The following is a 27,936-nucleotide window of genomic DNA, read 5'->3' on the forward strand; positions in this document are numbered from 1 at the left end:
TGTTGATGGAGCTGTAATATTGCTTCAATGTCTATTGCAATATTTTTATTGCATTCTGCAGGTCCTCCAGTAAACGTTACTTGCAATATTTTTATCAACAGTTTTGGATCAGTCACAGAAACCACCATGGTAAGTGCTACAGTGCCACTGGCAAGAGAAAAACATGACTCAATTATGCTATGAACACAACCTGTCAAATTTTCTATTGTTCAACTTACAGGGCCTCCTGTAAATGTTACCTGCAACATATTTATCAACAGCTTTGGGTCAATAGCAGAAACTACAATGGTGAGTGGGACTGAGCATTGAAGCCATCGTGTGAAGGAATGGGATATGGGATCACAGTACTGATGCAGATTTATGTGACATTTACTGAGTGCCAATTTCTACCACCACCATCATCTAAAAACAGACATGCATGCACCTTCATTTCAGAGTCAGTTGTCAAGGAGTTACAACTTAAAACTCAATGATCTTTTACCCATTACCCCAGAGCAATTTTGTAAACACATGGTTTTTGTTAGGTTAGGCAGAATGTGTAACAATAAACATGGTGGATATTTAAGAGTATTAAAATATGTGCATTTCCAATGTTTCATGATTATGAATTTCAAAGTTTGGCACATGCTTTTTTTTACTTATCATAAAAGCTGGGACATCATCAAGCTATCACAAAAGGTAATTCATAAGAGAATGCATATTCATTCCCATGTTCACATATGCACATATAATTTTGTTGACAATAGGAAGTAATATTAAGATCACAGCAATTACAAAATATGAACACCTTAAAAACATAAACATATTAAAAGTACTCATTAAAGACATGTGGTGTGAACATCTTTTAAGTATTAGAAATAGTTTCAAGTACTATACTACGTGCTTGTTGCCAGTGACCCATATTATTAGATCATTAACTAAACCCCACATAGCTCTTGACTGCATATCGAGTAAGATATTTCCTTGGTGTCCACATGGTTTATTTAAAGTTTTTAGTTACTTGCTTTTAATTTACATGGCTATTAAATCATATAGCCATTTTATTGGATGAGACCAAAATGAAATAGTAGCTGAATCTGAGCAAGTATTAGAGTAGCTGAATCTTACAAAGCTCAAGAGGTGAAAAATGAGCACATTATGCTATTGAGAAGTGAAAAAAATGTTGTGGACTTTTTATTTTAGGCTTTAATATCATGTTTAATGAATTTAATGAATGTACTTTGTTGTGTTTTTGATACTAGGAAGAAATAATTTACCTTTACTAGTCAGTTTTATTGGCAAAACTTCAAATATAATGTGTATCTAGCACTCATTTAAACATTACTCTGAAACAGCATTCTCCCGAAATAAGATTTTAGCAGGACATGTAGTATATTAAGAATTGTACCTAAATAAGATAGTTTTGATAGGGCTATAAATGACTCATAAGAAACACTAAGCATGAAAAGAATAACCCAACTCTGGATTTGACACTCAGTTTCTGTCTCTTCTTTGATTGCTTTTACTTTTAAAAGAAAGACAATGTTTCCAACAGCCCACTGTCACCAGCTTTACACGATGGCATTCAATGACTGTATTTGCACGACCTAATGCTGATTGCATTAATTAGACTCCTAAGTTGCCTTGATTAAATCTCCCCACTGCATTTTACTCTCAATCAAAAATGTAAATATGCACCTTTTCAGCGTTCATTATTACAAGAAGCTAAACATTTAAGGGGATGAAAATGGAAGTTATGGATACCCAATTTTCCTCAGTCTTTAAGACTTCCAGAGCTGTTTAGTAAATTGGCTGCTTAGGTGCTTCCTGGCCACTTAGTACATGTCCTTTGTCATGTTTCCTATGAAAAAAGGAAACTGTTACTCAAAGGTATTGTCAGCAGCCTTTCTATCTGCTGTGTAAGATAGACCAAATTGCATGTAATAAGAATGTTGCATAGTGTGCTTCTTTTATTTCACTTGATAGATTTTGATGTCATGATAAGCTTTTTTTTGTTTTGAAAATAAATATATATTATTTTTTCATGGCTTTGGTGGGAAACTGAAAAAAAGAACATTTTAAAAACGTTTATCATGTTAATGTCCAAGAAGAAATACTCATGTCGCCTAGGGTAGGAATTAGCAAATACTTCCTGTAAAGGGACAGACAGCAGATACCTAAGATCTTGGAGCCAGATGGTCTCTCTCACGCCTACTCAACTTTGTCCATTGGTGGAGGGCAGATACTAATACTAATAGTGACCAAATGGATGTGAGCACACTCCAATCAAACGTTACTTTCAAAAATAGACTGGGTCAAAATAATATTTAAATTGATGATATTTCAATGTTAGTAATAGTGTTAAAAAAAAAAAAGAGTTCTGGCTTCCAAGATGACTGAAGCTTTGCCTAGGTGTCTACCTGGCGCAACCTGTCTTAATTGGGTCAGGCTACAAAGTAGCACAAACTGGATGGTTTACAAACAGAATTTCTTTCTCCAGTCTTGGAGGCTGGAAGCCCAAGAGTAAGGTGCCATCACAGTCAGGTATTGATGACGGATCTAGTAAGGTTATAGACTGCTGACTTCTTATATCTTCTCATTCTAGAAAGATTTCTTTCTCTGCCCTAATCATAGAATAATATCTTAAATGTATTGTCTCCCAATACTATCATGTTGGGAGTTAGGACTTTAAAAGCAAGATTTGCGAGCTTATAAATTTTTAGCCTAGAACATACTTGCATGTTGTTACAGCTCAACCTTCCTTTATCAAAACTCTTGGATTCTACAATCTGATACTTCCTCAAAAATTGACTCACAAAATTTGGTTAAACGTTACATGGAACATCAACTAATTATAGTTGAAATCAGAAAATTTAACTTCTGTGCATATCAATAAAGTAATAGAGGCCATTAGTGTTGTTTTCTGGGCATAATGGTTTTGCTTTCTCTGCAATTTCTGGAACTATTCTTTTTTTTTTCCCCAAGAATGCTTCTAAACTGAGTTTTTGATCATGTTTATTGTAGTCTCTTGCTTTATACCTCATTCTCTTACAGTGACTTAAGTAGAATTATTGAAAGATTTAGTTTTGATTGATTGTTTCTGAAGAAGGGGTGATGATCATCTGTTTTAAGAATTCAAATTTCTTTTGATACTATACAATTAGTCTCCCCATGGTTACTGAAATCACACTAATTTATTGTTAATGCTGCCTGTTAACAAAATATTGGCTTACTTACAGATCCAATATAAATGTTCCCTTCTTTGATATAAGTGTTGGAGATAAGTACTCATGGGATAACATATTGTTGTTTCTTCAAGGAACAGTTTTATAGATCATTATGATGATATGTTATTAAATTCAATAATTTGTGTATTTTTTCATAAAGAGGCACATGAACTTGTTGGTATTTGACCTTTGTATTATGATTATTCAGCAGATATAATTTTGTATGGTTTTAAAGATATATACTGAGATTATACTCTGTTTTAAAATGTCAGTTTATCCTTTCCTTCTCTCTTTCCCCTTTTCTTTAGTTGCTGATAGCAATTGAATTTACAGGATAAGAGTATGTTTATCACTCTCTCTTTATTAATGTTAAGGCAAAAATAGAAAATATTGGCAACATAAGTAACAGCCAAGGGTATTTTATACCTGCCCAAAGACTAGAGCATCAGAAAATGGAGATGAGAAGCTTTCGCCACAGCTTCAAATGGCTGCTTGGAGAGATAGGAGTGGATTCTGTGTGATTTGGGCCTTGGAGGTGGTGATATGCTACCCATGCCTCAGCAGTAGTTTCTAAATCTTGGTACCTTTACTAGGTGTGAGGGATAGCTAAATGTACATCGGAGTTACTTTGTCACTGATCTGAAATTGCATTCCCAAGGAACTTCCTGAGAAGAAGGTAGACAGAAGCTGACATGGTTACTTGAATTATAACCACAGAAAGAGCCTAAAAGTTTCCTTTCATTCAGTAGTTGAATGAGCACATCATAAGATGCCAACTGACAACAGATAGCATTTTATTATGTCAATTATTTCTGACATCTTAAAGAATAATCAATACATATCCATAAACGTTATATTCTGTTAAGCTGATACAGAAGTTTAACTTGCTCCCTAAATTAATACTGAAATAATAAAGCTCACATTCATCATAAAGCAATTGCCTAGCACCATAATTTAAAATGTAAGTTCTGCTAATACAGTTTTGAGATTATGGAAAGTGTTTTTAGAGTGTTGAAAAGTTTAAAAACCAAAGTATGACATAAGCATTATGAATATATAAATATGTCTTTAATATCTTTATAATTAGATTGAAAAGCGCACACATACCAAGCAATAAGAGGTAACGATAAGGTTTAATATGAGCAGTTATGAGATGAAGTGATCATCTTTATGTACAAATGCAGAGCTACATATAATAGTGCAAAATAATTCAGCTTAAGGAAGCAATGTTTATGGAGTAGGCATAGCTTTAGAAGGTATCAGAAAAAGAAACTTGAAAAATTCCCAATTTCACATAAAAAACTATTATCGAATGTATGTACTCATATTACCAGTATTAAGAAAATAAAGATTATGCAATTTATACGTGGATTTTGTTTTTTAAATGAAATATATGCATATATATGTATGTATGTATGTATATATATATATATATATATATATATATATATATATATATATATATAGTAAGTATTTCTATTACCTTATCCAATGCTCAGAGAGTCAATAATATAGAAACAATTTTAGTACAAAGAAATATGCTGTTTATGTGAAGTCCAATCTGTCTTCAGAGAGTGCAGACAATGTAAAAGAGAATATAGTAGCATTTAAATGTATTTCTCAGTATTTACTTTCCCTTTAATATTTGATTGAGTCTAGAAGCAGCAGAAAGGTCAAAGAAAGACTACAGAACCACATAACTACTCTCTTTTTATTTGAGTTATTACTAAATAATAAATTTATTTGTAAAGAAACAAACATGATGCATTGACAAATTACATATTCCAAATGTTTAGCATACATTGAAAATTAGAGTGTACTGAAAGAGTTACACAGGCATGTATGCAAAATATTTTCTTTGTCTATCTACTTTCTCTATATTGTGTGTGTGTGTGTGTGTGTGTGTGTGTGTGTGTGTGTGTCCCTGTCTGTTCTGAAATACTTGTAAGGGCTGTTATTTATTTTAAAATGGTATATCTCATCACAAACAAAATCATGGATAAATATTAGTGACTACACCCTCAAAGAAATAGATACCTGTAAACCAAAATTCTGGCATATAATTGCTGGATATAAATATATTTCTGTTCTACTTATCATTGTTTATAAGTAGTGAAAATAATCTATTTTAAATGATCTTTAGACATTTAATGGTTGAAGTAAGATATAACTGTCTCACCACTCTTTTAAAAATTCTAACATTACATGAAAGTTTACTTCACATTTTTCTTGCTATAAAATTCAAATTGAAAACCAGGAAACACTGGAGAACACCCATGGGAATTTGCTATGAAGATCTTTGTCAAGACATTTTTCTTCAAGTTAATCACTTTAATATTGCTTGTCACTAATTTAATATTCTCTAGGTTAGGTCAACGTGCAAATTTAAATCATTCTCAGGGGCACAGAAGGATCCCAAGGGAATTATGTTTGTGATTTTATTGTCCATTGATTTCTAGCTGGCTTCTCATGGCCTTTTGCAACCCAAAATACTTCCTGGTGAACAGGCTGCTTTTCTCTGAATAGTCTGATATTTAACCCTTTAACTTTTGTTAGTCCAGCTGTTCCCACTTCCTGGAAATAGAGTATCTCTAGATTTGGCTTGAGGAGGAGAGCCTCTTCTTTCCTATTTCCAATTGAAACAAGCATAGAGATCCCCCATCCTCAAGAATTCTCTTTTTAAAAATTAATTAAGTAATCTTATAATTTTTATTTATAATTTTTTTCTTTCCTTTTGCATACCAACCCCTGTTCCCACTCCCACTCCTCCCTCCTACCCCCATCCCTTATCATAGAGGGTAAAGCTTCCCTTGTGTAGTCAACACAGGCTGGCATACCAAGTTGGGGCTGGACCTAGCCTCTCTCCCTTGGATCAAGGCTGAGTAAGGCATCGCACCATAAGGAATGGGCTCTAAAATGCCTGTTTGTGTACCCAGGATAAGTCCTGGTCCCATTGCCAGAGGGCCCACAAACACATCAAGCCACACAACTTTCACCCACAAGAATTCTCTTAAGAGTAGATTCTTGCTATAGGAACATAGAAGGAAATGGGCACCATAAACTAGAAAGGCCTCATTTCCTTTACCTGGGAAATCTTGAAGACATCTCACATACACCATATATGAGCACTGGGTTGTTACATTTTTAATTGCCCCTACTTAATTTTCACAAATCAGATTTTCTTATTCACTATTTACACAAATCTCTAATGGTTCAGTAACACCCATTCCCCAAGAGATATGGAACTGCTAATAATCTCTTTCTGACCATAGTCCTCTGGTCTCATTGAACAACTCTGAGAATGTTGAGATCCTGCCATTCATCACTCACCGGGACAGCCAGTTGGGGTAGATGATGAGCTAAGCCCACAAACTACGTCCAGTCTGATTTGAGAATTTGCTGTAAAAAATTCTAAATAAATGTCACCTGCTAGGCTTTTTCAAGTTAGAATGTTCATATGATAAAATAGAAAACCTCAGGGAATTTGTTTTAATAATGCAGGCTTCCCAGAAGATCCGGGGTTTGATCACTGATTTACAATGTTAGGAACTATTTGATTATTACCCTTTTCCAGCCTACTCTAGGCACCTTGCCCAAGAACTATGACATACAAAATGTTCTGAGATTGGTCACAACTAGTCTGCATTTTAAAAAATGTCATAGAAATTTTAATAGGTTAGTATATCCTTATCTCTATTTTTTTTCTTTTACCATGAGGGGATTAATCAAAATATGATATCTCTTAATGGATCCATGGTACCTGTCAGTAAACAATCACATCTGTTTGCTTAGAAATAAGGGTATTCTGAGACTTTAGGAACCTCAATTAGAAAGTTTCAAGGAAACCAAGACAACCTAATCACCATTTAGGGAAAATAATGATCCAAAGCGCATCTAGATGCCAAGGAGGTGGAGATGAAGCCAATGGGGCTTAAAGGAAAGGTGAGGGGAAAAAAGAACAAATGCAGATGTCTATCACCTTTAACAGTCACAAGTGACAAGAAGCTGACTCGTTAGCACAGAAGGAAATGCCCAGATCATGTGAGATTGGTGGGGCTGTACCTGAGGCTCCCACTAGGGAGAAATTTTTGTCAGATAGCATTCATATTAGAAAAAAAAAACTTGAAAATTTTCTATTTGAATGAAGCATCAAACTTTCTACTACAGACATAACACACTGAGAGAATTCAATAAAATATTCAAAAATTTTGAAAGTAAGTAGTTGTGAAGGAATCATTTTGTCAACATGAAGCACTTAATGTTAAGATTTTAAAAATATTGGTCAGTCATAACATGGTTTTATAATATTTTCCTTCCTAAATTGCAGAGTGGGTGTTTTTACAGAGCATGTAAGCCAAAAGAGATTAGAAATAATGTCATATCTGATTTAGAAAATGAATCAAGTTTATTTAATAGTCTGCCATGCAGTCTGATTTCTGTACTCATCATTACCTTTTTCTACAGAAAGATCATCTCAAATTAATATTATTTAAACCTAGAATTAATAAATGAAGCATAAAAAATTTAAAAAGCCAACCTGTGTAATTGGTGTTCTGATTTGGTTGAATCTTCTTTCTTATTCCCTTCCACCTCAAATACTAATAGAACTGAGTGCTTTATTTTGACCAACAAGTACAGAGACTTGTTTGATGAGACCAAAACACTAAAAATCAGAAAGAAGATGAGAGGGAAATTAAATAGGTTTCTTAAGCTGGGCTGGACAATAAGTAGCTCTTGTATATGGCATTTCTATAGGACTATCGAGTGAATATTTTTCTGAGACAACAGTGGAATGATTCACGGCTGGCATACAGTGAGTACCCAGATGATTCCCTGGATTTGGATCCATCTATGTTGGATTCCATTTGGAAACCAGATTTGTTCTTTGCCAATGAGAAAGGTGCCAATTTCCATGATGTCACCACTGATAACAAGTTGCTGCGGATTTCCAAAAATGGCAAAGTGCTCTACAGTATCAGGTAAGCCTTTGCTGGTTATAGCTCATCAGTTCTTTGGGCCTAGAGATGCATGATTCTTCAGGACAGGATGTGTATGAATGTATGACTTTGTGGGCTCTTGTTTATTATTTGAAATTTAAAGTAGGTGGAACATTTCAGAAGTTTTCATGGTCATATAAGTGTGGTTCTTCACAACAAAATGTGTCTAGTAGGTTTATGGACAGTTGATGGTATTGTATAAACATCTAAGCATATATATTTAATAAATAATTGCAGAATATTCAGTCAAATTACCTTGAACCATAGTATGTAAATTCCAGTTTCAGTAGTTCTTTCATTAATCATACACAAAATATTTAATGGATCAACTTGGTCATCAACAGTTGAATCTGGGTTGAGTATATAGAGACTTTATCCTAACCTTATTTGTGCTCCTCAATAAACCTAAGACCTTGAGGCCTTGATCTCTCAATTTTTATTGGGCTTTAATTTGGTACAGAATTTTTCTGAGATTCTTTTTGTTTTGAAATAGGATCCCTGACCCAGGTTGGTCTACAACTGAATATGTAGTAGAAAATGACCCTGAACTTCTGAGCCTCCCATTTCTAATCCCTGGGTGCTGAGATTACAGGCATGAGCTACAAATCTCAGTGTGTGTGGGACTGGAGAATGAAGCCAAGGTCTCAACCATGCTAAACAAATACTCTACTAACTGAACTACATATATAGGCCCTCATTTGCAAATATTTTATTCAAATGTGTTCACCAGAATCTTTATCTTTCCAGACTCAGAAAATTTTCCTGTTATTCTTCTTTTAAATATCTTTTTTGCTGGCTGGCTGTGTGTGTGTGTGTGTGTGTGTGTGTGTGTGTGTGTGTTTCTTAATACTAAGAGATTTTCTATTCATTTTACATACCAACCACAGATTCCCCTCACCTCCCTCCCTTCTCCCAACCCCCAGCCTTCCTCCCCAACCTCACCTATCCCCACCTCCTCCAAGGCAAGGTCTCCTATGGGGAATCAGCAGAGACTGGCACACTCAGGTGAGGCAGGTCCAAGGCCCTCTGCCCTGCACCAAAGTTTCACAAGGTGTCCCAACATAGGCACTAGGCTCCAAAAAGCCAGTTCATGTACCAGGGACAGGTCCCGATCCCACTGCCTGGGAGCACCCTAAACAGTTCAAGCTAAACAACTTTCTTGCCTATCCAGGGGGCCTAGCCCAGTACCATGGGGCATCCTCAGCTACTGGTCCACAGTTCAAGCATTTCCACTAGTTTGGCTGGCTGTCTCTGTACATTTTCCCATCATGATCTCAATGTCCCTTGCTCATAGAATCCCTCATCTCTCTCATCAACTAGACTCCTGGAGCTTGGCCTGGCACCCAGCTGTGTTTTTTTGCATCTGCTTCCATCAGTCATTGGATGAGGGTTCTATGATGACAGGGTACTCAGCCATCTGATAACTGGAGTAGGCCAGTTCAGGCACCCTCTCAACTATTGCCAGTAGTCTAAGGTGGGGTCATCCTTGTGGATCGCTGGGAACTTCTCTAGCACCCTGTTTCTCCCAATGCCATGACATCTTCATTTATTATGTTATCTCTTTCTTTGCTTTCCCATTCTGTCCCTCTTCCAGCTTGAACCTCCCATTCCCCCTATATTTTCATCTGCCATCCCTTGCGCTCTATTTACCCCCCATGCTTAGCTTGCTCATGTAGATCTCACCTCTTTTTCTTCACTGGGCAATCCATGCATCCTTTTGAGGGTACTCACTGCTAGCTAGCCTCCCTGGAGTTGTGGGTTACAGCCTGGTTATCCTTTGCTTTACATGTAGTATTCACTTATGAGTGAGTACATATCATGTTTGTTCTTCTGAGTCTGGGTTACCTCACTCAGGATGATATTTTCTAGTTCTATCCATTTGTCTGTAAATTTAATGATGTCATTGTATTTCTTTGCTGGGTAGTACTCCATTGTGTATATGTACCACATTTTCTTAATCCATTCTTCAGTTGAGAGGCATCTAGGTTGTTTCCAGGCTCTGGCTATTATGAATAATGCTGCCATGAACATAGTTGAGCATGTATCCTTGTGGTACAATTGAGCATGCCTTGGGTATATGCCCAAGAGTAGTATAGCAGGGTCTTGAGGAAGATTGATACCCAATTTTCTGAAAAACCACCATACTGATTTCCAAAGTGGCTGTCCAAGTTAGCATTCCCACCAACAGTAGAGGAGTGTTCCACTTGCTCCACATCCTCTCCAACATAAGCTGTCCTCTGTGTTTTTGATCTTAGCCATTCTGACATGTGTAAGATGGTATCTCATAGTCATTTTGATTTGCATTTCACTAATAACTAAGGATGTTGAGCAATTTCTTAAATGTCTCTTAGCCACCCGAAGTTCTTCCATTGAGAATTCTTTGTTTAGCTCTATAGCCCATTTTCTAATTGGATTCTTAGGTATTTTAATGTCTAGTTTCTTGAGTTCTTTATATAGTTTGGAGATCATCCCTCTGTCAGATGTGAAGTTGGTGAAGTTCTTTTCCCATTCTGAAGGCTGTCGTTTTGTCTTATTGACTGTGTCCTTTGCCCTACAAAAGCTTCTCAGTTTCACAAGGTCCCATTTATTAATTGTTACTCTTAGTGTCTGTGCTACTGGTGTTATATTTAAGAAGTGGTCTCATGTGCCAATGCATTCAAAACTACTTTCTCTTCTATCAAGTTCAGTGTAACTGGATTTATGTTAAGGTCTTTGATCCACTTCAATTTGAGTTTTGTGCATGGTGACAGATATGAATCTATTTGTAATCTTTTACATGTTGACATCCAGTTATGCCAGCATCATTGTTGAAGATGTTTTCTTTTTCCATTGTATATATTTGGCTTCTTTATCAAAAATCAGGTGTTCACATGTGTGAGGATTAATGTCAGAGTCTTCAATTCAACTCCATTGGTCCACCTGTCAGTTTTTATGCCAATACCAAGTGTTCTTATTACTATAGCTCTATAGTAGAGCTTGAAGTCAGAGATGGTGATGCCTCCTGGGGTTGCTTTATTTTTCAAGATTCTTTTTGCCATCCTGTTTTTTTTTTCCATATGAAATTGAATATTGCTCTTTCAAGCCTGTGAAGAATTGTGTTGGGATTTTGATAGGGATTGCATTGAATCTGTAGATTGCTTTTGGTAAGGTTGCCATTTTTACTATGTTAATCCTAACCATCCATGAGTGTGGGAGATCTTTCCACTTTCTGATATCTTCTTCAGTTTCTTTCTTTAGATACTTAAAGTTCTTGTCATACCAGTCCTCCACTTGCTTAGTTAGAGTTTCCCCAAGGTATTTTATATTATTTGTGGATATTGTAAAGGGTGATGTTTCCATGATTTCTTTCTCAAACCTTTTATCATTTGTATAAAGAGGGCTACTGATTTTTTTGGGTTAAGCTTGTAACCTGCTACCTTACTGAAGGAGTTTATCAGCTGTAGGAGTTTCCTGGTAGAATTTTGGGGGCCACTTATATATGCTGTCATATCATCTACAAATACTGAAAAGTTTCACTTCTTCCTTTCCAAATTCTATTCCTTTAATCACCTTTTGTTGTCTTATTGCTCTATCTAGAACTTCAAGTACTATGGTGAATAAATATAGGGAGAGTGACAGCCTTGTCTTGTTCCTGATTTTAGTGGAATCACTTTGAGTTTCTCTCCATTTAATTTGATGTTGGCTGTTGGTTTGCTGTAAACTGCCTTTATTATTTTTAGGTATGATCCTTGTATATCTGTTTTCTCCAAGACCTTTATCATGAAGGCGTGTTGAATTTTGTAAAAGGCTTTTTTCAGCATCTAATGAGATGATTATGTAGTATTGTTTCTTTCAGTTTGTTTATATGGTGTATTACAGTGACAGATTTTCATATCCATCCTTGCATCCCTGGGATGAAACCGACTTGATCATGATGGATAATTTTTTGATGTGTTCTTGGATTCAGTTTGCCAGTATTTTATTGAGTATTTTGCATCAATGTTAATGAGAGATATTGGTCTATAATTTTCTTTATTTGGTGCATCTTTTTGTGGTTTGAGTATCAGGGTAACTGTCACCTCATAAAAAGAGTTTGGCAATTTTTGTTCTGTTTCTATTGAGTAGAACAATTTGAAGAGTTGGAATTAGCTCTTCTTGGAAAATCTGGTAGAATTCTTCACTGAAACCATCTGATACTAGGTCTTTTATGGTTGGAAAACTTTTAATGATTGCTTCTATTTCCTCAGGGGTTATTGGCCTATTTAAATAGTTTGTCTTGTCTTGATTTAACTTTGGTATGTGGTACCTATCCAGAAAATTGTCCATTTCTTTCAGACTTTCCAATTTTGTGGAGTACAAGTTTTTTAAGTATTACCTGATGTTTCTCATGATTTCTTCATTGTCTATTGTGATGTTTCCCTTTTCATTTCTGATTTTGTTAATTTGGATGTTCTCTCTCTCTCTGCCTTTTGATTAATTTGGATAAGGGCTTGTCTATCTTGTTGATTTTTTTTCAAAGAACCAACTCTTTGTTTCATTGTTTCTTTGTATTGTTCTCTTTGTATCTATTTCATTGATTTTAGCCCTCAATTTGATTATTTCCTGTCATCCATTCCTCCTGGATGTGCTTCTTTTAGTTCTAGAGTTTTCAGGTGTGCTGTTAAGTCACTGATGTGAGATTTCTCCATCTTCTTTATGTGAGCATTTAGTGCTTTGAATTTTCCTCTTAGCACTGCTTGCATAGTGTCCCATAAGTTTGGGTATGTTGTATTTTCATTTTCAATGAATTCTAGGAAATCTTTAATTTCTTACTTTATTTCATCCTTGACCAATTGGTGATTCATTTTAGCATTATGCAGTTTCCATGAGATTGTAAGCTTTCTATAGTTTTTTTTTTTTTATTGTTGAAATCTAATTGTTAGCCATGGTGGTCCAATAAAACATGGGAGGTTATTCCAAATTTTGTATTTATTGAGATTTGCTTTGTAACTGAGCATGTGGTCAATTTTATAGAAGGTCCAATGGGGTGCTGAAGAGAAGGTATATTATTTTGTGTTAAGGTGGAATGTTCTACAGATAACTATTAAGTCCATTTGAGTCATAACTTCTATTAGGTCCCTTATATCTTTGTTAAGTTTCAGTCTGGCATATCTATTCAGTGGTGAGAGTGGGTTGTTGAAATCTCCCACTACTAGTGTGTGGGGTTTGATGTGTGATTTAAGCTTTAGTAATGTTTCTTTTACAAATGTGGGTGCCCTTGTATTTGGGGCATGAATGTTCAGAATTGAGACTTCATCTTGGTGGATTTTCCCTGTGATAAATAAGCAATGTCCTTCCTGATCTTTTTCAATTGATTTTAGTTTGAAGTCTATTCTATTATATATTAGGATTGCTACACCAGCTTACTTCTTAAGTCCATTTGATTGGAAAGTCTTTTCCCAGTCTTTTACTCTGAGGTAGTGTCTGTCTTTGAAGTTGAGGTGTGTTTCTTGTATGCAGCAGAAGGATAGATCCTGTTTTCATATCCATTCTGTTAGCCGGAAACTTTTATAGGCTAATTGAGACCACTGTTATTAAGGGATATTAATGACCAGTGACTGTTAATTCCTATTATTTTTTTGGTGGTAGTTGTAGGGAAAGGGAGTTGGCTAAAGAAACCTACCCTGACTCTGGATCCAGAACTAGGGAAAGATGGCTCAGATCAGGGCAAAAAGAAGCACAAAACTTTGTGTGTCATTTATTTCAAAATCAACTATAGACAAAACACAAACAATAATATTAATTATGCAGGAAAATGCTGATACACAAGACCTCATGACCTTAAGACCTTATGAAACTATTATTATTATTATTATTATTATTATTATTATTATTATCATATTTGTGTTTTAATTTTACACATCAGCCATGGGTTCCCCTGTCCTCCCCACTCCCGCCCCCACCCCCATCTTCCCCCCATCTCCTCCCCTCCATTCCCATCTCCTCCAGGGCCAAGACTCCCCTGGGAATTCATTTCAACCTGGTAGATTCAGTACAGGCAGGTCCAGTCCCTTCCTTCCAGGCTGAGCAAAGTGTCCCTGTGTAAGCCCAAGGTTCCAAACAGCCAGCTCATGCACTAAGGACAGGTCCTGGTCCCTCAGCCTGGATGCCTCCCAAACAGTTCAAGCTATTCAATTGTATCACTTATCCAGAGGGCCCGATCCAGCTGGGGGATCCACAGCCCTTTGGTTCATAATTCATGTGCCTCCATTCATTTAGCTATTTGTCCCTGTGCTTTTTCCAATCTTTGTCTCAACAATTCATGCTCTTACAGTCCCTCCTCTTTCTCGACAACTGGACATTTGGAGCTCCACCTGGGGCCTGACTGAGGATCTCTGCATCCACTTCCATCAGTTATTGGATGAGAGTTCCAGCATGACCGTTAGAGTGTTTGGCCATCTGATCACCAGACTAGGTCAGATCAGGCTTTCTCTCGACCATTGCCAGCAGTCTACAGAGGATGTATCATTGTGGATTTCAGGAAACCTCTCCAGCACTCTGCCTATTCCTGTTCTCATGTGGTCTTCATTTATCATGGTCTGTTATTCCTTGTTCTCCCTTTCTGTTCTTGATCCAGCTGGGATCTCCTGCTCCCCTAAGCTTTCTTTCCCTCAAACCTGGCCCTACATTACTCCCACTGTCGTCCAGGTTGTTCATGTAGATCTCATCCACTTCTCTGTCATTGGGTGATCCCTGTGTCTTTTATAGAGATAATATAAAACTATTTGCCATGGAGTCATATTTGATAATTAAAGCCTAAATTCTAACAAGAATGTTATTTTTTAATAATAAGCTATTTTCAGTAATATTTTACAGTTCTGAAGCATTAGGACAGTGTACTGTACAAGAGAGACTTAGTACACCAAATAACTATTGACATTTCAAAGATCCCTTATAAAGTACCCCATTACTCTCTTATTTACCATCCCCCAAGAGTAATCAATTAGTATTCTTGTAAGTACTTTTCACAAGTTTGCAGACTCACCACCATTTAAGAAACTATTATATAATTTGGCTCTTTACTGCATATTCCATTCTTATACCTAGTAATTCCAGAGCTTGCTTTTGGTTGACTGTCTAGTATCTTATGAAATGTAGGAGGCTGCTCATTTAGGAAATGTGGCAGTACTGCTGCTTTCAGAAAGAATCGGATAAATTCCCTCGATGCCCATTGCATTGTTAAGGAAACAATATTCTGCATGATAATCCATTTGTCTGGTGAAAGATGCAGTGTTGGGCATGACCTAAGTTGATGTGACCTGATAGAATGGGACATATGTAGAGCATGATGCTGGAAAGAAGAGTTATAAAAAGTAACACAGTGTATCAGCTGCTTCAGCTAATCCTTTGGGCCTTGGGTGGTGTTTGTGCTAGCAAATACCTAGCATTGTGCATTGCTGCAATAAAATCAGTCTATTGTTATTTCTTTTCATACTGTGAAGATTTCTCTGTTCTATATCAGTGAAGGATATATGTTACACCAACATAGATCCAGAGGCAAATGTTGTATCTCTGTTTCTGAAATGTGACACATTACTCCTTGCTTAGATTCTGAGGAGTTTGTCCATTGGCAGGTTGTGGATAGTCTCTGAAATCTGAGGGGGAAAAATCTTTGGTGAAGGAGAATACAGATGCCACATTTAAGTAACACAAGCTATTGGCAAATTTGACTGGCAGAAATCTAATTATTTTCCTGAAAGAATTTTCAACGAGCAAGACAATATGGGCATAAAAGATCCAGAGCTGAGTCAAATGTGGTACTTGCCTTAAAACAGCTCCATTTTAATGATACATATGGACACATAATCAATTAAAAATAATAAATAGAAGCAAGGAAAAGAAAATTTGTCATAACTTTACAAATTGTGTTCTCAAAATACTGCTAGAATTTGGGTGTCAGTGCCTACATTTTTTGAGACATTAGACTTAATTATTTAGTGGCCAAAGAGTTATTAGTGTTAATATATTCCCAGCAAAAGACTTGATTTCAGTTGGAAGTGAAACAGGCTATAGTTGTTGATTTCTAAAAGGTGCTGAAAATTAAAACACAAAGAGAAATGTCTAATCCATTGTTTTCATTACAAACAAGACCACAATTCCCAACATTTTGTATATATGCTTTCCAACTTGCAAGAGCTTAAATGAAGTAGTAGTGGATTAGAAGTCCATAACCCCTGATTTTAATGTTTAAGACACATGAGGGAATGTCAAGTGAGTATTTTCAATGGGAATCAAATGTCTTAGCAAATTTCTAACCATTAATGCAGGACACAACTCTTGTGATGAAAACATGTCAAAACAATTTTTGTCCAATTCTGTTCAGATTCTCTGTTTAATATTGATTTCTGGTCTAGTTTTATTTATTTGGCTGTGGTAAATACCTTGACAAAAAGCAGCTTAGGGGATCAAAGGGTTTATTTAAACTTCTAAATCCAGGTGTCAGTCCATCATTGGAGCAAAGTCAAGGCAGGAGATTCAGACAGCTAGTAACATCACTTCCACAGTCAAGAGCACAGAGAAAGGAATGCACACATGTTTACTTGTTTGCTTGCTTGTGCTAAGGTTTCTCTACACTTACACAGTTCAGGATCCCCTCACAATGGAATAGAGCTGTGCACACTGGGCTTGGTCTCTCCATATCATTTCAATTAAAGCAATTACCCACAGACATGTCTACAGGCTAACTCAACATACACAATTTGTCACTTGGACTCTTCCCAGCTGGTTCTAGCTTGTGTCAAGATACCTATCAAAGTTAGCAACCACAACTTCCCTAATATGTTTTATCATACCCCAACATTTTAAAGTATTTTTCTGACTTGCCAAATTAATGATGTATGACCAAAGTATGAAGGATATACATCTTGCTTTGTTCATCTTCTTTAGGGAAAGTCGGATTCTAAATTTGTATTTCTTAAAAATGCACAACTCCATAGGAATCAGGTGAGCCTTTTCTGTAACCTATGTTAGAATTCCAAAACACTTCATCGAGTTTAGTATAACAAATGGTAGTAAGAGTCAGGATATCATAGGACATGTTAGGTCAAATAAAAGGAAAAGGTAGATGGTGAACATTTTAGAAAGAGAAGTTTGTCTCACATGTCTAATGTCTCATTATTGGTAATGGTTTTCTTCCTTTAAATTATGTCACTTCTGAGAGTCCCCCATCCTAGTTTCATTCTATTTCTGTGATAAGAAACTGTGACCTAAAGCAACTTGAATAGGAAAAGGTTTGTTTGGCGTATGATTTCATATCACAGTCTATCACTAAGGAAAGTCAGGGCAGGAACCCAAGGTAGAATCATGAAGGAATGCTGCTTTCTGGCTAGCTCTATGACTTTACCTCCTGAGAGGCTGAGAACAGTCCTTGCATCTGGGTACCTAAGCCATCAGAGTCATCCAGCTAGGGCTAATACCAGAGATACCTAGAAGTCAGTAATTGTTCTATCTAGGAGGCTGGGTGGCATAGCAGTCCCAATCTTGTGCCAAAGGCTTAGAGGGTTCCTGGAGAACCATTGGTCCTCTGTCCATTTCAGAAGCCCAGAAAAAGCTTTTTCTAATATAAATGAAGGGCTCAGTGGCAGCAGCAGCAGCAGCAGCAGCAACAACAACAGCAGGAACAGTGGGATAAATTAACTCAATGGAAAGAGGAAAGGCCAAGTAAGCAAAGATTATATAATCATCCTTCTCTTATGAACCCCCTTTTTTAATCTGAGTTATTACCAGAAGGGGCCACCCACATTTTCAGTGGGTATTCCCATGTCAATTAAGGCAATTAAGACAATTCCTCCATTGAGGCTCCCTGCTCAGATTACTTTAATTTGTGGCAAGTTGACATTTAAAACCAACTGTCACACTCTCTCAAACCACCAATAATTATAGAATTGCTTTGGCACAAAACATTCCATATCACCAAAGCTTCTGCTTGCCTCATAATCAACCTTTGCATCGGTTTAAATCTCACTTCATAGCACTGTAAATCCTTTTTGATTCAGTTCCCAATTATAGGTGTTGATGATTCAGTCTCCGACCTTCCTCATACTGCTTGAGTTGTAATACAAAACCCCTGGTGACTGAAATTCCTTGTCCCTCTACTGATATATTGCAGAGAGTGGGTAGAGTATAGGTTACTAGACAGACACCCAACTGTGGCCCTTAAATTATCTTGTCTAATGACCAATTCTGTCTTCGCATAAAAGGCCAATTTTTCCCACATTGTCTCTAATTCTTGACTCATATCAAGAGCTTCAAAGGATTCTGACTCTAGTTACAGAATGATTTTTAATAGAAAAAGATAAAAGGATATTTTTTAGATGTCAGAGCTGAAAATAAAATGTACACTGAACTGAGACTTACCTAAGTGTTATCATGATGATGCTTTGGTTATTTTACTCATGGTTTTGATGGGCCCCAGGAACACACATTTGTTAGTTATGAAGAGCTGTGGTCCCTTCTATATATATAGCACAATTAGACTGTGTTTATCTTTATATATTATAATCCAAGAAAACCATATACTCATTGTTTAATCCCCTGTCCAAATATTCATTAGTTTTGTGACTTAACTTAATGAAGCAATTAATGACTATAACATAAACACCCACACCAGAATTAAGCAGTAAATCAGGGAGGTGCTGGGAAATGCCATGAAAACCACATGATTCTGTTCTTCTTAGAGACAAGGTTTTGTGAGTGGGAAGAACTGGCATGCAATATACTAGTGGGTTAAGCAGGAGCTAAACTAAGTGGTTTTAGGTAGGGCAGATTTGGGGCCTTCAAAAATGGACCAGCTGGGGTAAAATTATGAAGGTATTGAAAGTGTGTTGTGTATATAACAAATTCTCATAATTTCTGGAAAGCTCTGTTGCGTTCCGGATTGAACTCACAGCTTAAACTTATAAGGGATGTCAAAGCCCATCCCCACAGTGGCACACTTCCTTCAATAAGGCCACACCTCCTAATAGTGCCAATCTTTATGGGCCAGGCATTCAAACATGTGAGTCTGTGGGGGCCATACCTATTCAAACCACCACACTGCTTGTCTTTGACTTCATCTGCCTGGACTAGCAATGGAAAGGTTTCCCTCCACTTGGAAGTAACTTTCCATGCATTAACATTAATCAGTTTGCTCTCCAGGTAATGATGGAGAGACAGAAGGCATCTTGGGGCAACAAGAAAGCCACATTTCCTTCCCTCATTTAATCTGTCCTCTAAGATTGCAAAACAGGTCTCTCCAGCCACACCAGATCACCATTCTGACTCAGTTTCCTCTCCAAAATGGGACTTAACCATAAAAGCAGACAAAATCCAGCAGTCCTTCTAACTCTCTATCAACTTTTCTCTTTTTCCCAAGCTGCAAATCTCCTTCCTGATGAATTAAAATGTTTCCTCATGTCGTTTATAGCTTGAGAACAAGAAGAAATCCTTCATTTCATGGTGACTGCTTTAAATTAGATCTCAGAACCTTTCCCTTCCAAAGTAAATATCCAACCACAGTAGGGGGAAACCTAATTTTGAATCAATACAGGGAAGTTTGAAATACCTGTGATTTAAGAGGTGTCTTTCAAACCATCTGAACTATGACAATTGCAGAGCAAATTTCACAATCCCAATCCCAACCGTTTTGGCCTTTGTTCCCATGAGCAGGAGAAACTGTAGGGCATTTTCAGAATGCTAAGACTTATATACTTTTAGACAATTATACAGAGATGATTTACTTGTTCAGTAATTGGCTAGATATGTAGGTGAATCTGATCACAATGTAGGTTTGAGCCAACAGAGTTTAAAGGCCAGCCATAGTGCATGGAATTAATCCTTAGTGAAACAAGCATAATGTGATTGTGGCTCTTTCAAGACATATAAACTACTTTGGTACATTTTCCTAGATTACATTCTAGAGCAGTGGTTTTTCAACATTCTTAATGCTGTGACCCTTTCATACAGTTCCTTCTGTTGTAGTGACCCCCAACCATAAAATTATTTTGTTGTTACTCCATAACTGTAATTTTGCTTCTGTTATGAACTGTAATGGAAATATTTTTGGAGATAAAGGTTTGTTAAAGGGGTTATAACCCACAAGGTTGAAAACCACTGCTCTAGAGGAAAGACATTGCATTTGAAAAAGGAAGTTTTACAAGTTTGCAAAGCTTGGCAGTCTCTCTATAAGTTTCACCATGTTTGAATCATTTAAAATGGCAAATAAACATCTGTACTATAGAAGGTGTGCTGGTGATCACTGGGCAGTAATTAAAAGACAGATAATTAGGTACATAGATAATTATGAAGTTTTTATACTCCTGGAGCAAAGCCATTGATAACTGAGTTCCTTCAAAGAACAATGAAACAACAACAAAACGACCTCTCATTTCAGTAGGGTTATTGAGCAGTCAGATGGAAGATATAAAGCAGAATGTGGGCTAGGCCATTAATGATAAAATGCTGTAGAGGTAGATGTCAATTCTGAGAGCCAGGAAGACCTCGATTCAGATCCAGTGTTACTAAATGACTATAAGAAGTCATTCCACATTTCTCAGAACTGTAGTATTTTTCAGTGCCTCATTCATACTACATCTTCAATGAATCTCTTAGAGAATAAAAGGAAAGAAAGTAGAAAGACAGTTCTCCCTAGTATCCACCCTAACTTATAGATTTACACATTTCCTATTTACCACCTGCACCATCAAAATTCCACTCACTTTTCATACTTAGTACAAAGTAGATACTCTCCTGGCCTTGTGTTTCCTCCTCTGGGGAGGCAAATGCATAACAGGAGTAATAATTGCATCTCTTTTCAGATAATAAATATGCTGGTTCTGGATCTCCCATTTTAGCTTTTGTTAAGAGTAAACTTAGTGACTGTGCTTGATTTTATGTGGGACTTTTCCTGGGGAGAGATGAACAAGTGTCTATCTATTCACCTTCCATCTGTCACTGATAACACACCCCAGAACAAAGAAAGAATTCTATTCAACTATAGCTTGGTGAATCAATGAATTCAACAGGGTTGCTTATAGGCACATGAGTACATGAGAAACTTATAGGAACATAGGTTCTCAGAAATAGTTGTATCACTGGAAAGTCACATTTCAAACTTAGGTAGTAATTTATGAAGGCTGCATTACTGAAGTTCCTGCTCAACTTGTGGGTCACTCCACCAAAGAGTCTCCTCTCCCCCAGAAACATTTTATTTTTTATATAACCTTAAAGGGGCATACTTTCATCAGCTTCTTGAAGCATAAGGTCCTCACTTCCCCCTCAAGGACTGAGTGCTTCAATTTAAAGAAGATATTCATCACTGTACCATCAAGGATAAATCATCTATCCTGGATGTGGTGGTACATGACTTTAATCCCCACACTTAGGAAGCAGTGGTAGGTAGATCACTGTGAGTTCAAGGCCAACCTGGTCTACAAAGTAAGCTCCAGGCTAGCCAGGGCTACATAGTTAAACCCTGCCTCAAAAATATCATCTTACTTTCTCACCACTCTTTGATACTATAAGAGCAATTAACAATCCTCCTGTAGTTACTGCACTAGAAATGTTTGTGCTGTTACATACTAGTGGATTAACACATACAATTATGTTCCCATCTGTCAATAGATAGAAAGTTACTTTGGTTTGCTCAAAATCATATCTGCATTTTCACAGAATGCTGCCACTTGTTCTGGACAACCTCCCTTTTGTCAAAAGTGAGATGATCCCAAACAAAATGTTAAGGTCATTGCTATCTAGGTCTTTTTATCTCTCTCCACCTCACTGCTATTAAGAGCTATAACATTGGATACAGAGTGACAAGGATCAAGTCATTTTGTATTATTTTAATGTATTGGCTAGTATCAGTTTATATTCAAAACTGCTTGGATGTGTAAATAAACACTAGACATGAAATGACTTTAAAGCTTATTTAAATCTGCTGGTTGGAGCTCTTTTTTTCTGGTGTTCAGTTTAGCCTTCTCCTTACTCTACACCTTCAAAACATTTTTATTCAGGAAATACGAAAGCATTTGGAAGTTTTAGCTGCAGATTTATCCACTGCTCTCCAAGTGGAATCCAATCCAGATTTGGACTTAATTAACATAAGCCAACCATATGTGTGCACATTTTCTGAAAGGACCACACACAGATGGGAAGAGTTATTATATTTTTGTCCCTCCTATCTGGTATTGCTCAATGCATATGGGTATTTCCTGTGATGCCTTTTTAATATTTGGTAAACATGGACTTTTCTACTCAGTCATTGAAATTTGAGGAAGAAAAGTGAACTAGAACAACTGAGGATCCAGACAATGTTGCCTTCAGTGTCCTCCACATCTCAAGTTCAGAAGAACAAAACAAAGCAGTGGGGTTGCTTATTTGGAATCAACTGAGAAAAAATTATAATCTCTCAGCTCTGGATCAACCTGCAGATTTGGGCCAGTCTAAGACAGTAGTGAAAACATGACATGCCTCTGCTGCCCAGCTACACTACTCTAAAGCCTGGGTTGTGGTTGCTTTAATTGTATCTAGTTTCACACCTCCTTATAAGACTTCCAGTATCAGAGTCTGCTCTTGGAAATGTGGCTAGCAGAGCCTGGAATTTAGCAGCTGCTTTACAGAAAGACAGACATGACTCAGTACTTGAACCGTCTTCCTAGCTTTGCATTTTAGTAGTCATAAGAACCTGTGGTTAAATGTTTATTAGTTGATTATAATGAACAGCCAGGAACTGGTAGGATTTGAGCAAGGGCAGATTAAGATTATTCTAGAACTCAACTCCTAACCATTTGCACCATGTTTATGTGAAGAACTTTATCAGATATAGTCATATCTGTGCTTATCCATGGGTCAGAGGATCAGGAAAACAAGTGGGGCATGGAGTGAACAGCACGTTCTCCATAATGAATATGGTGAGGGCACTCAAAGCAGTAACTTCACTACACTGTTTCCATAAGAATGATTTTAAATGTTTTAGTCTTTCTTGTCTGGCCATTTGGGTTAATAATTATTTTGTGGCATTCTAAAGCTCCTTGTGTGTATACCTTTTTTTTCAGTTATGAAGCATCAACTGATTTGTTCAAGATACCCTTCTCTGTATTGTGAGGGTTCTTATCTAGGTCCCAAAGGTAGGCCCATTCTGTTTAGGGGTATGATTTACATTATCAAAAAAAAAAAAAAGACTGTTTAGGTTTGGAAAAACAAGACTCTAAATGGAGAATTGGAAAAAACTTAAACGTTGAAGAATAGTGGGTGTGGTGTGAACGCCTTTAATTTTAGCACTTGGAGGCAGAGGCAGGCAGAGCTCTGTGAATTTGAGAATAGTCTGATTGACATTGTGAGCTCTAGGCAAGACAGGACTACACAGTGATAGCCTGCCTCAAAAGAAGTTGAAAATAAACTCTAAACTATTAAATATCCCCTCATCAAAGTGCAACTTTCTTCTTTCAACTCTTTCATATAAGGTGCCCCCAAATATTGCCAAAATATTGCCCTATACAGTTATAGCCTAGGTGGAGTCTTGCCTAACATCATGTCCTCTTCCTAACAGATCTCCTGGTCTTCTTGCAGCATTCACTATCGTGTTGGTTGCCAGGAAACTAATCTTGGTTTAATTGCCTTGACTCTACCAACATGTTCTCTAGGACGACCTTGATTATCTCTCTCTTATCTCATTGTCCTAATAAGATCCTCTGGTGAATATTTTTTATTTTTAGTTTTTCGAGACAGGGTTTCTCTGTAGCTTTGGAGCCTGTCCTGGACTAGCTCTGTAGCCCAGGCTGGTCTCGAACTCACAGAGATCCATCCACCTGCCTCTGCCTCCCGAGAGCTGGAATTACAGGCGTGCGCCACCACTGCCCAGCTCTGATGAACAATTTCACAAATTATTATTACATTATAGTAAGGCCTCAGCAATAACAATAACGACTCAGAGACAATATTCATGCAAGCTGACAGGTCACTTCGGACTTCTGAAGTTGCTAAGTTTCCTTTGCTTCCCTAGCTTCTCTTAGCTTCTCTAACTTCTCTAGCTTCTGTTTTTGCCCTGGTGACCTCAGTCTATTATTATCATAAGTAAAGGGGCGGGGAACAGAAAGTAAAAGGGAAATCACCCAATGCAGAGGAACAGAAAGAAAAAGAGAAACCACCCAATGCAAAATGTTCTCATGATTCCAAAGGTTATTCTTAGAAAATCACCAATATATTCTTCATAATCTTTTACTAAACATAGGAACTATCCCAGACTTAACACCAAAGCAAGCATAATCTATTTTTACTATTAATGATTATATAATCTTTTGAACACTTGACCCAAAGGCTAGCAACATGCAATTTCGCAATAAAGATAAAAGTAACAACAGTGGTCAATGCACCAGACAGCCATTTCCTTCTCACACAGGCTATTCCAACCTCAAGACCCCTGCAGCCACCTAAGTTCCTCCTCAGCCCTCTGCAAACACCAAGCCCCATGACTGGTGGGCTACAATGACCTCAGACAAGAATTCTGTCCCTGCAAGTCATCAACTTCTGTCCTTCTATATCCAACAATTCCAAGGAAGACTCATCTAATTTATAGAGCTTCTATGAAAGGAAGCTCACCTTTCTTGGCAGCTCTTTTCAATCCAGGAACCCAATAAAGCTTGTAGCAATCACTCCATCAATTGTCACATTGTCTCCACACTCCTTCAGGAGGAATAAAAAATATCTGGATTAAAGTTGCCATCTCCCTTTCTTGGTGGAGGCCACTATTCTCCTCCTATTTCCTCACTTTTAGTTTGTCATCCCATCTATATGTTACTCCATCCATAGTCTTCAGCCAATACCCCCTAGGGTCTCAAGTTTTACACAATGTCCTTGGAATATACTCAAAAACTAAATTATTCATCGTGGCCAATTTAAGTGCAGTGTGTTGATACACATCACACCATGTACTACAGTTGACCACCCATTCAGTACAGTTTATCCGAGCCTGAAAAGCTTCCCCGGGCTGCAGGTTCTTTACCATGAACTGCTTAATTGCCTTAACCCCAGTCTGGGTGATCATATCTGTATAATTTCCTGTGAAATTTACTTCACTCATTTCCTGAATCACAGAAATCACCATTGATCTAGGAACACAGAACATGAAGATCAGATAGAAGAGAAAGACTAGTATTACAAGAAATATTTATATGGAGGAGTACATGACATGTGCATACCATAAAGCATGACCTTGGGACACATAGGCATTTCTGCCTTGGCCCTTTAGAGGCAAGCTAAGCAGAAGTTTGGGGGTGGGGGGAAAACATGGAGGGTTGATGGTCCACAATCTTGGGTCCCCTTTTCTCCAATCTCTGCTGGCAGCAAGTCAGCCATTTTATATGCTGATTATATTCTACAATGTCAGACAATAAAGCTATCTCTGTTAGTGTTGCTATTGCTGTGATAAAACACCAAAAGAAACTTGGGGAGGAAAACTATTTGGCTTACAGCTTGTAGTCCATCATCCAGTAAGGACAGGAACTCAAGGCAGGAACCTGGATGTGGGAACTTATGCAGAGGCCATAAAGGAGTGTTTTTTTTTCTAACTTGCTCCTTATGGCTTGCTTAGCCTGCTTTCTTATAGAACTCAGGATCACCAGCCATGATTGTTACCACTGTAGTAATCTGAGCCTTCCTGTATCAATCATTAATCAAGAAAATGTCCTATATACTTGCCTACATGGAAATCCTATGAAGGCATTTTCTCTATTTAGAATCCTTCTTCCCAAATGAACCTAACTTGGGTCACATTGGCATAAAAACTAGCCAGCACATAGCCCAGTGGGGGTGCAATAGCTATATAACCTGTATATCCCATTTGCCAGGAAGTCCCTAATTTAAAAAAATGCCATTACTTGTTCTTTAGGTTTACATCAGCTTCAAGAGGGTAAATTCACCTACAAAAGGAAAGCCTTATTTCTGGTTACCCTTAATTACAGTTCAGGATCACAGAACTGTCAAACAGCATAGGTAGGTGGGTAAGCAAGGAAGTTAGAAGATTCACTGGAACAGATCTCCAATTTTAACACTTAACTTCCTATGAGTCTTAATTGCTTTAAGACTCCAGAAACCTGCTGTTTGCCATCATGATGTTGTTTTAAATTATTGATTTCCATTGTTCTCATAGTGCAGGCCCAACCTTGGTTATGAATCTAGCTGCCTAACTGTGGCTCAAGCACAGACAGTGCATTTTGGCACTTTGCTTTGAGTTTATTCAGTTTATTTCTAATGAAAAATTTGCTAGCACCTAACAAAAAAGTTCTAGCAAACTTTCCTGGATTCCCTTGATAGTCCTGTAATTTAGTTACACTCAGTGGGCTCTGATGACCAGCATCCTTCCTTCCAAAACCGTTGTCATCTGAAAATTTCCCACACCATTCCAGGATGCTGGTGCATTCATTGGTTCAATGAATATTTATTGAATGTCTACTTTGTGCAAGGAATTGTTTATAGACTGTGTAAAAAAATGCCAGTCTTTATGTACTTGCATTGTAGTAAAGGAGAAAGATCACAAAAATTTTAGAAATACAAATTATTTTATTTAAAACAGGATAAAGATAATAAACTATTCATAATATCAGTATCTACCAGTAACTTAACCTTTAAGCAAAATAAAACCCCAGAAGTTGGCTTTATGAGCAAGGTGAACTGAACAAGGGGAGTAGGAAAGGAAAACATATGGAAGGTGGAGAAACAGATTTTCTGTGCTTTGTTTTAGTTTTTACCTTTAAAATCTAAATGCTTGCTCAGCCTTCTTAGTCCCAGGAAAGATCTATGGATAGCCTCTGGGAATTTTCTTCTTCTTTTGTCCATCAAGGAATGGGGTTTTCTCTGAATATGTATGTATATGTGTATGTATTTACTGACTGTGGGAAAATGAATGAGGAAGTGAGTTCTTTAACTCAGAAGGAAGCAGGCAGCCCTCAGATCATCGGCTTTAGATGCAGTGGTCTTAATATTTTGGGCTATGCAGAAAAGAACAAATTTGGCATGTTATAGGCAGTGCCTGGTAATGTGAAGTCTGAGTTTCAGGAAAAAAAATCAAAGAATACTTGAATTTTAAATAAAATACTTAATGCTGTGAGATCCATCAAAATGTATCATGTTTTGTTATTTAGTTTTTCACATCAAACCTATTTAGTAAAATTTCTACATCTTGGTAAAAATAATATAGAGTTTGTTGTTTGTTTGTTTTTATAAATCACATTCAATCTTTTTCATAACAATGAGGTGATAGTTATTTTGGGAGGTTCTGGTCTGGGAAGAAAGCACTAAGGAACGTTCTGGTGGTGACAAGATTTTTGTAAGTCTGGACCAGAATGTTTATTATTAGGATAGATGTAAATCTAAAAAGTCATCAAACTTAAATTTTAGGTTTCTGTCATTTTACTCTGTTTAGTGTATATGTCAAAGGAAATGGAGGGAAAAGAAACCTATGTTAGACTTCCAGATGTATGTTAAGCCAGACATCATAAATTTGAAACTCTGCAATTCATGCAGGACCAATTAAATTTTATAGTCCCTTCCCATTTGCTCATCCAAGACATGATTTAACAAAGTATACAGCTGCTAGTCCTCTGTTTGATTATTGGTGCTCATTGTGTTCTAAATGTAAAACTTCTCTTAGAAGAAATGTAGGGAAGAAAAAAAAATCACCCAGTGAGCTCTCATCTAAAACAGGATTCAGGGACTGTTTCATGTTTGTAGGGGAGTTTTTCTCA

The 27,936-nt window shown here is 37.0% G+C and overlaps 1 protein-coding gene across 4 annotated transcripts in view; it reads left to right on the forward strand.

The window, feature by feature from the left end:
• Positions 1 to 27,936, forward strand: part of Glra2 (glycine receptor alpha 2) — a 208,909-nt gene that overhangs the window by 36,997 nt on the left and 143,976 nt on the right. For 2 of the 4 annotated variants that reach the window (XM_036174529.1, XM_036174528.1), the window contains 2 exons: positions 62 to 129; positions 7,962 to 8,185. In XM_036174529.1, coding sequence (XP_036030422.1) covers positions 62 to 129; positions 7,962 to 8,185 — 292 coding nt within the window. Of the gene's footprint in view, positions 1 to 61; positions 130 to 220; positions 289 to 7,961; positions 8,186 to 27,936 lie in introns of all 4 variants that reach the window. The other 2 variants (XM_036174530.1, XM_036174531.1) reach the window with 2 other exon arrangements.

The sequence above is a fragment of the Onychomys torridus genome, chromosome X, assembly GCF_903995425.1.
Source record: "Onychomys torridus chromosome X, mOncTor1.1, whole genome shotgun sequence".
In the NCBI taxonomy this organism is placed as follows: Eukaryota; Metazoa; Chordata; class Mammalia; order Rodentia; family Cricetidae; genus Onychomys; species Onychomys torridus.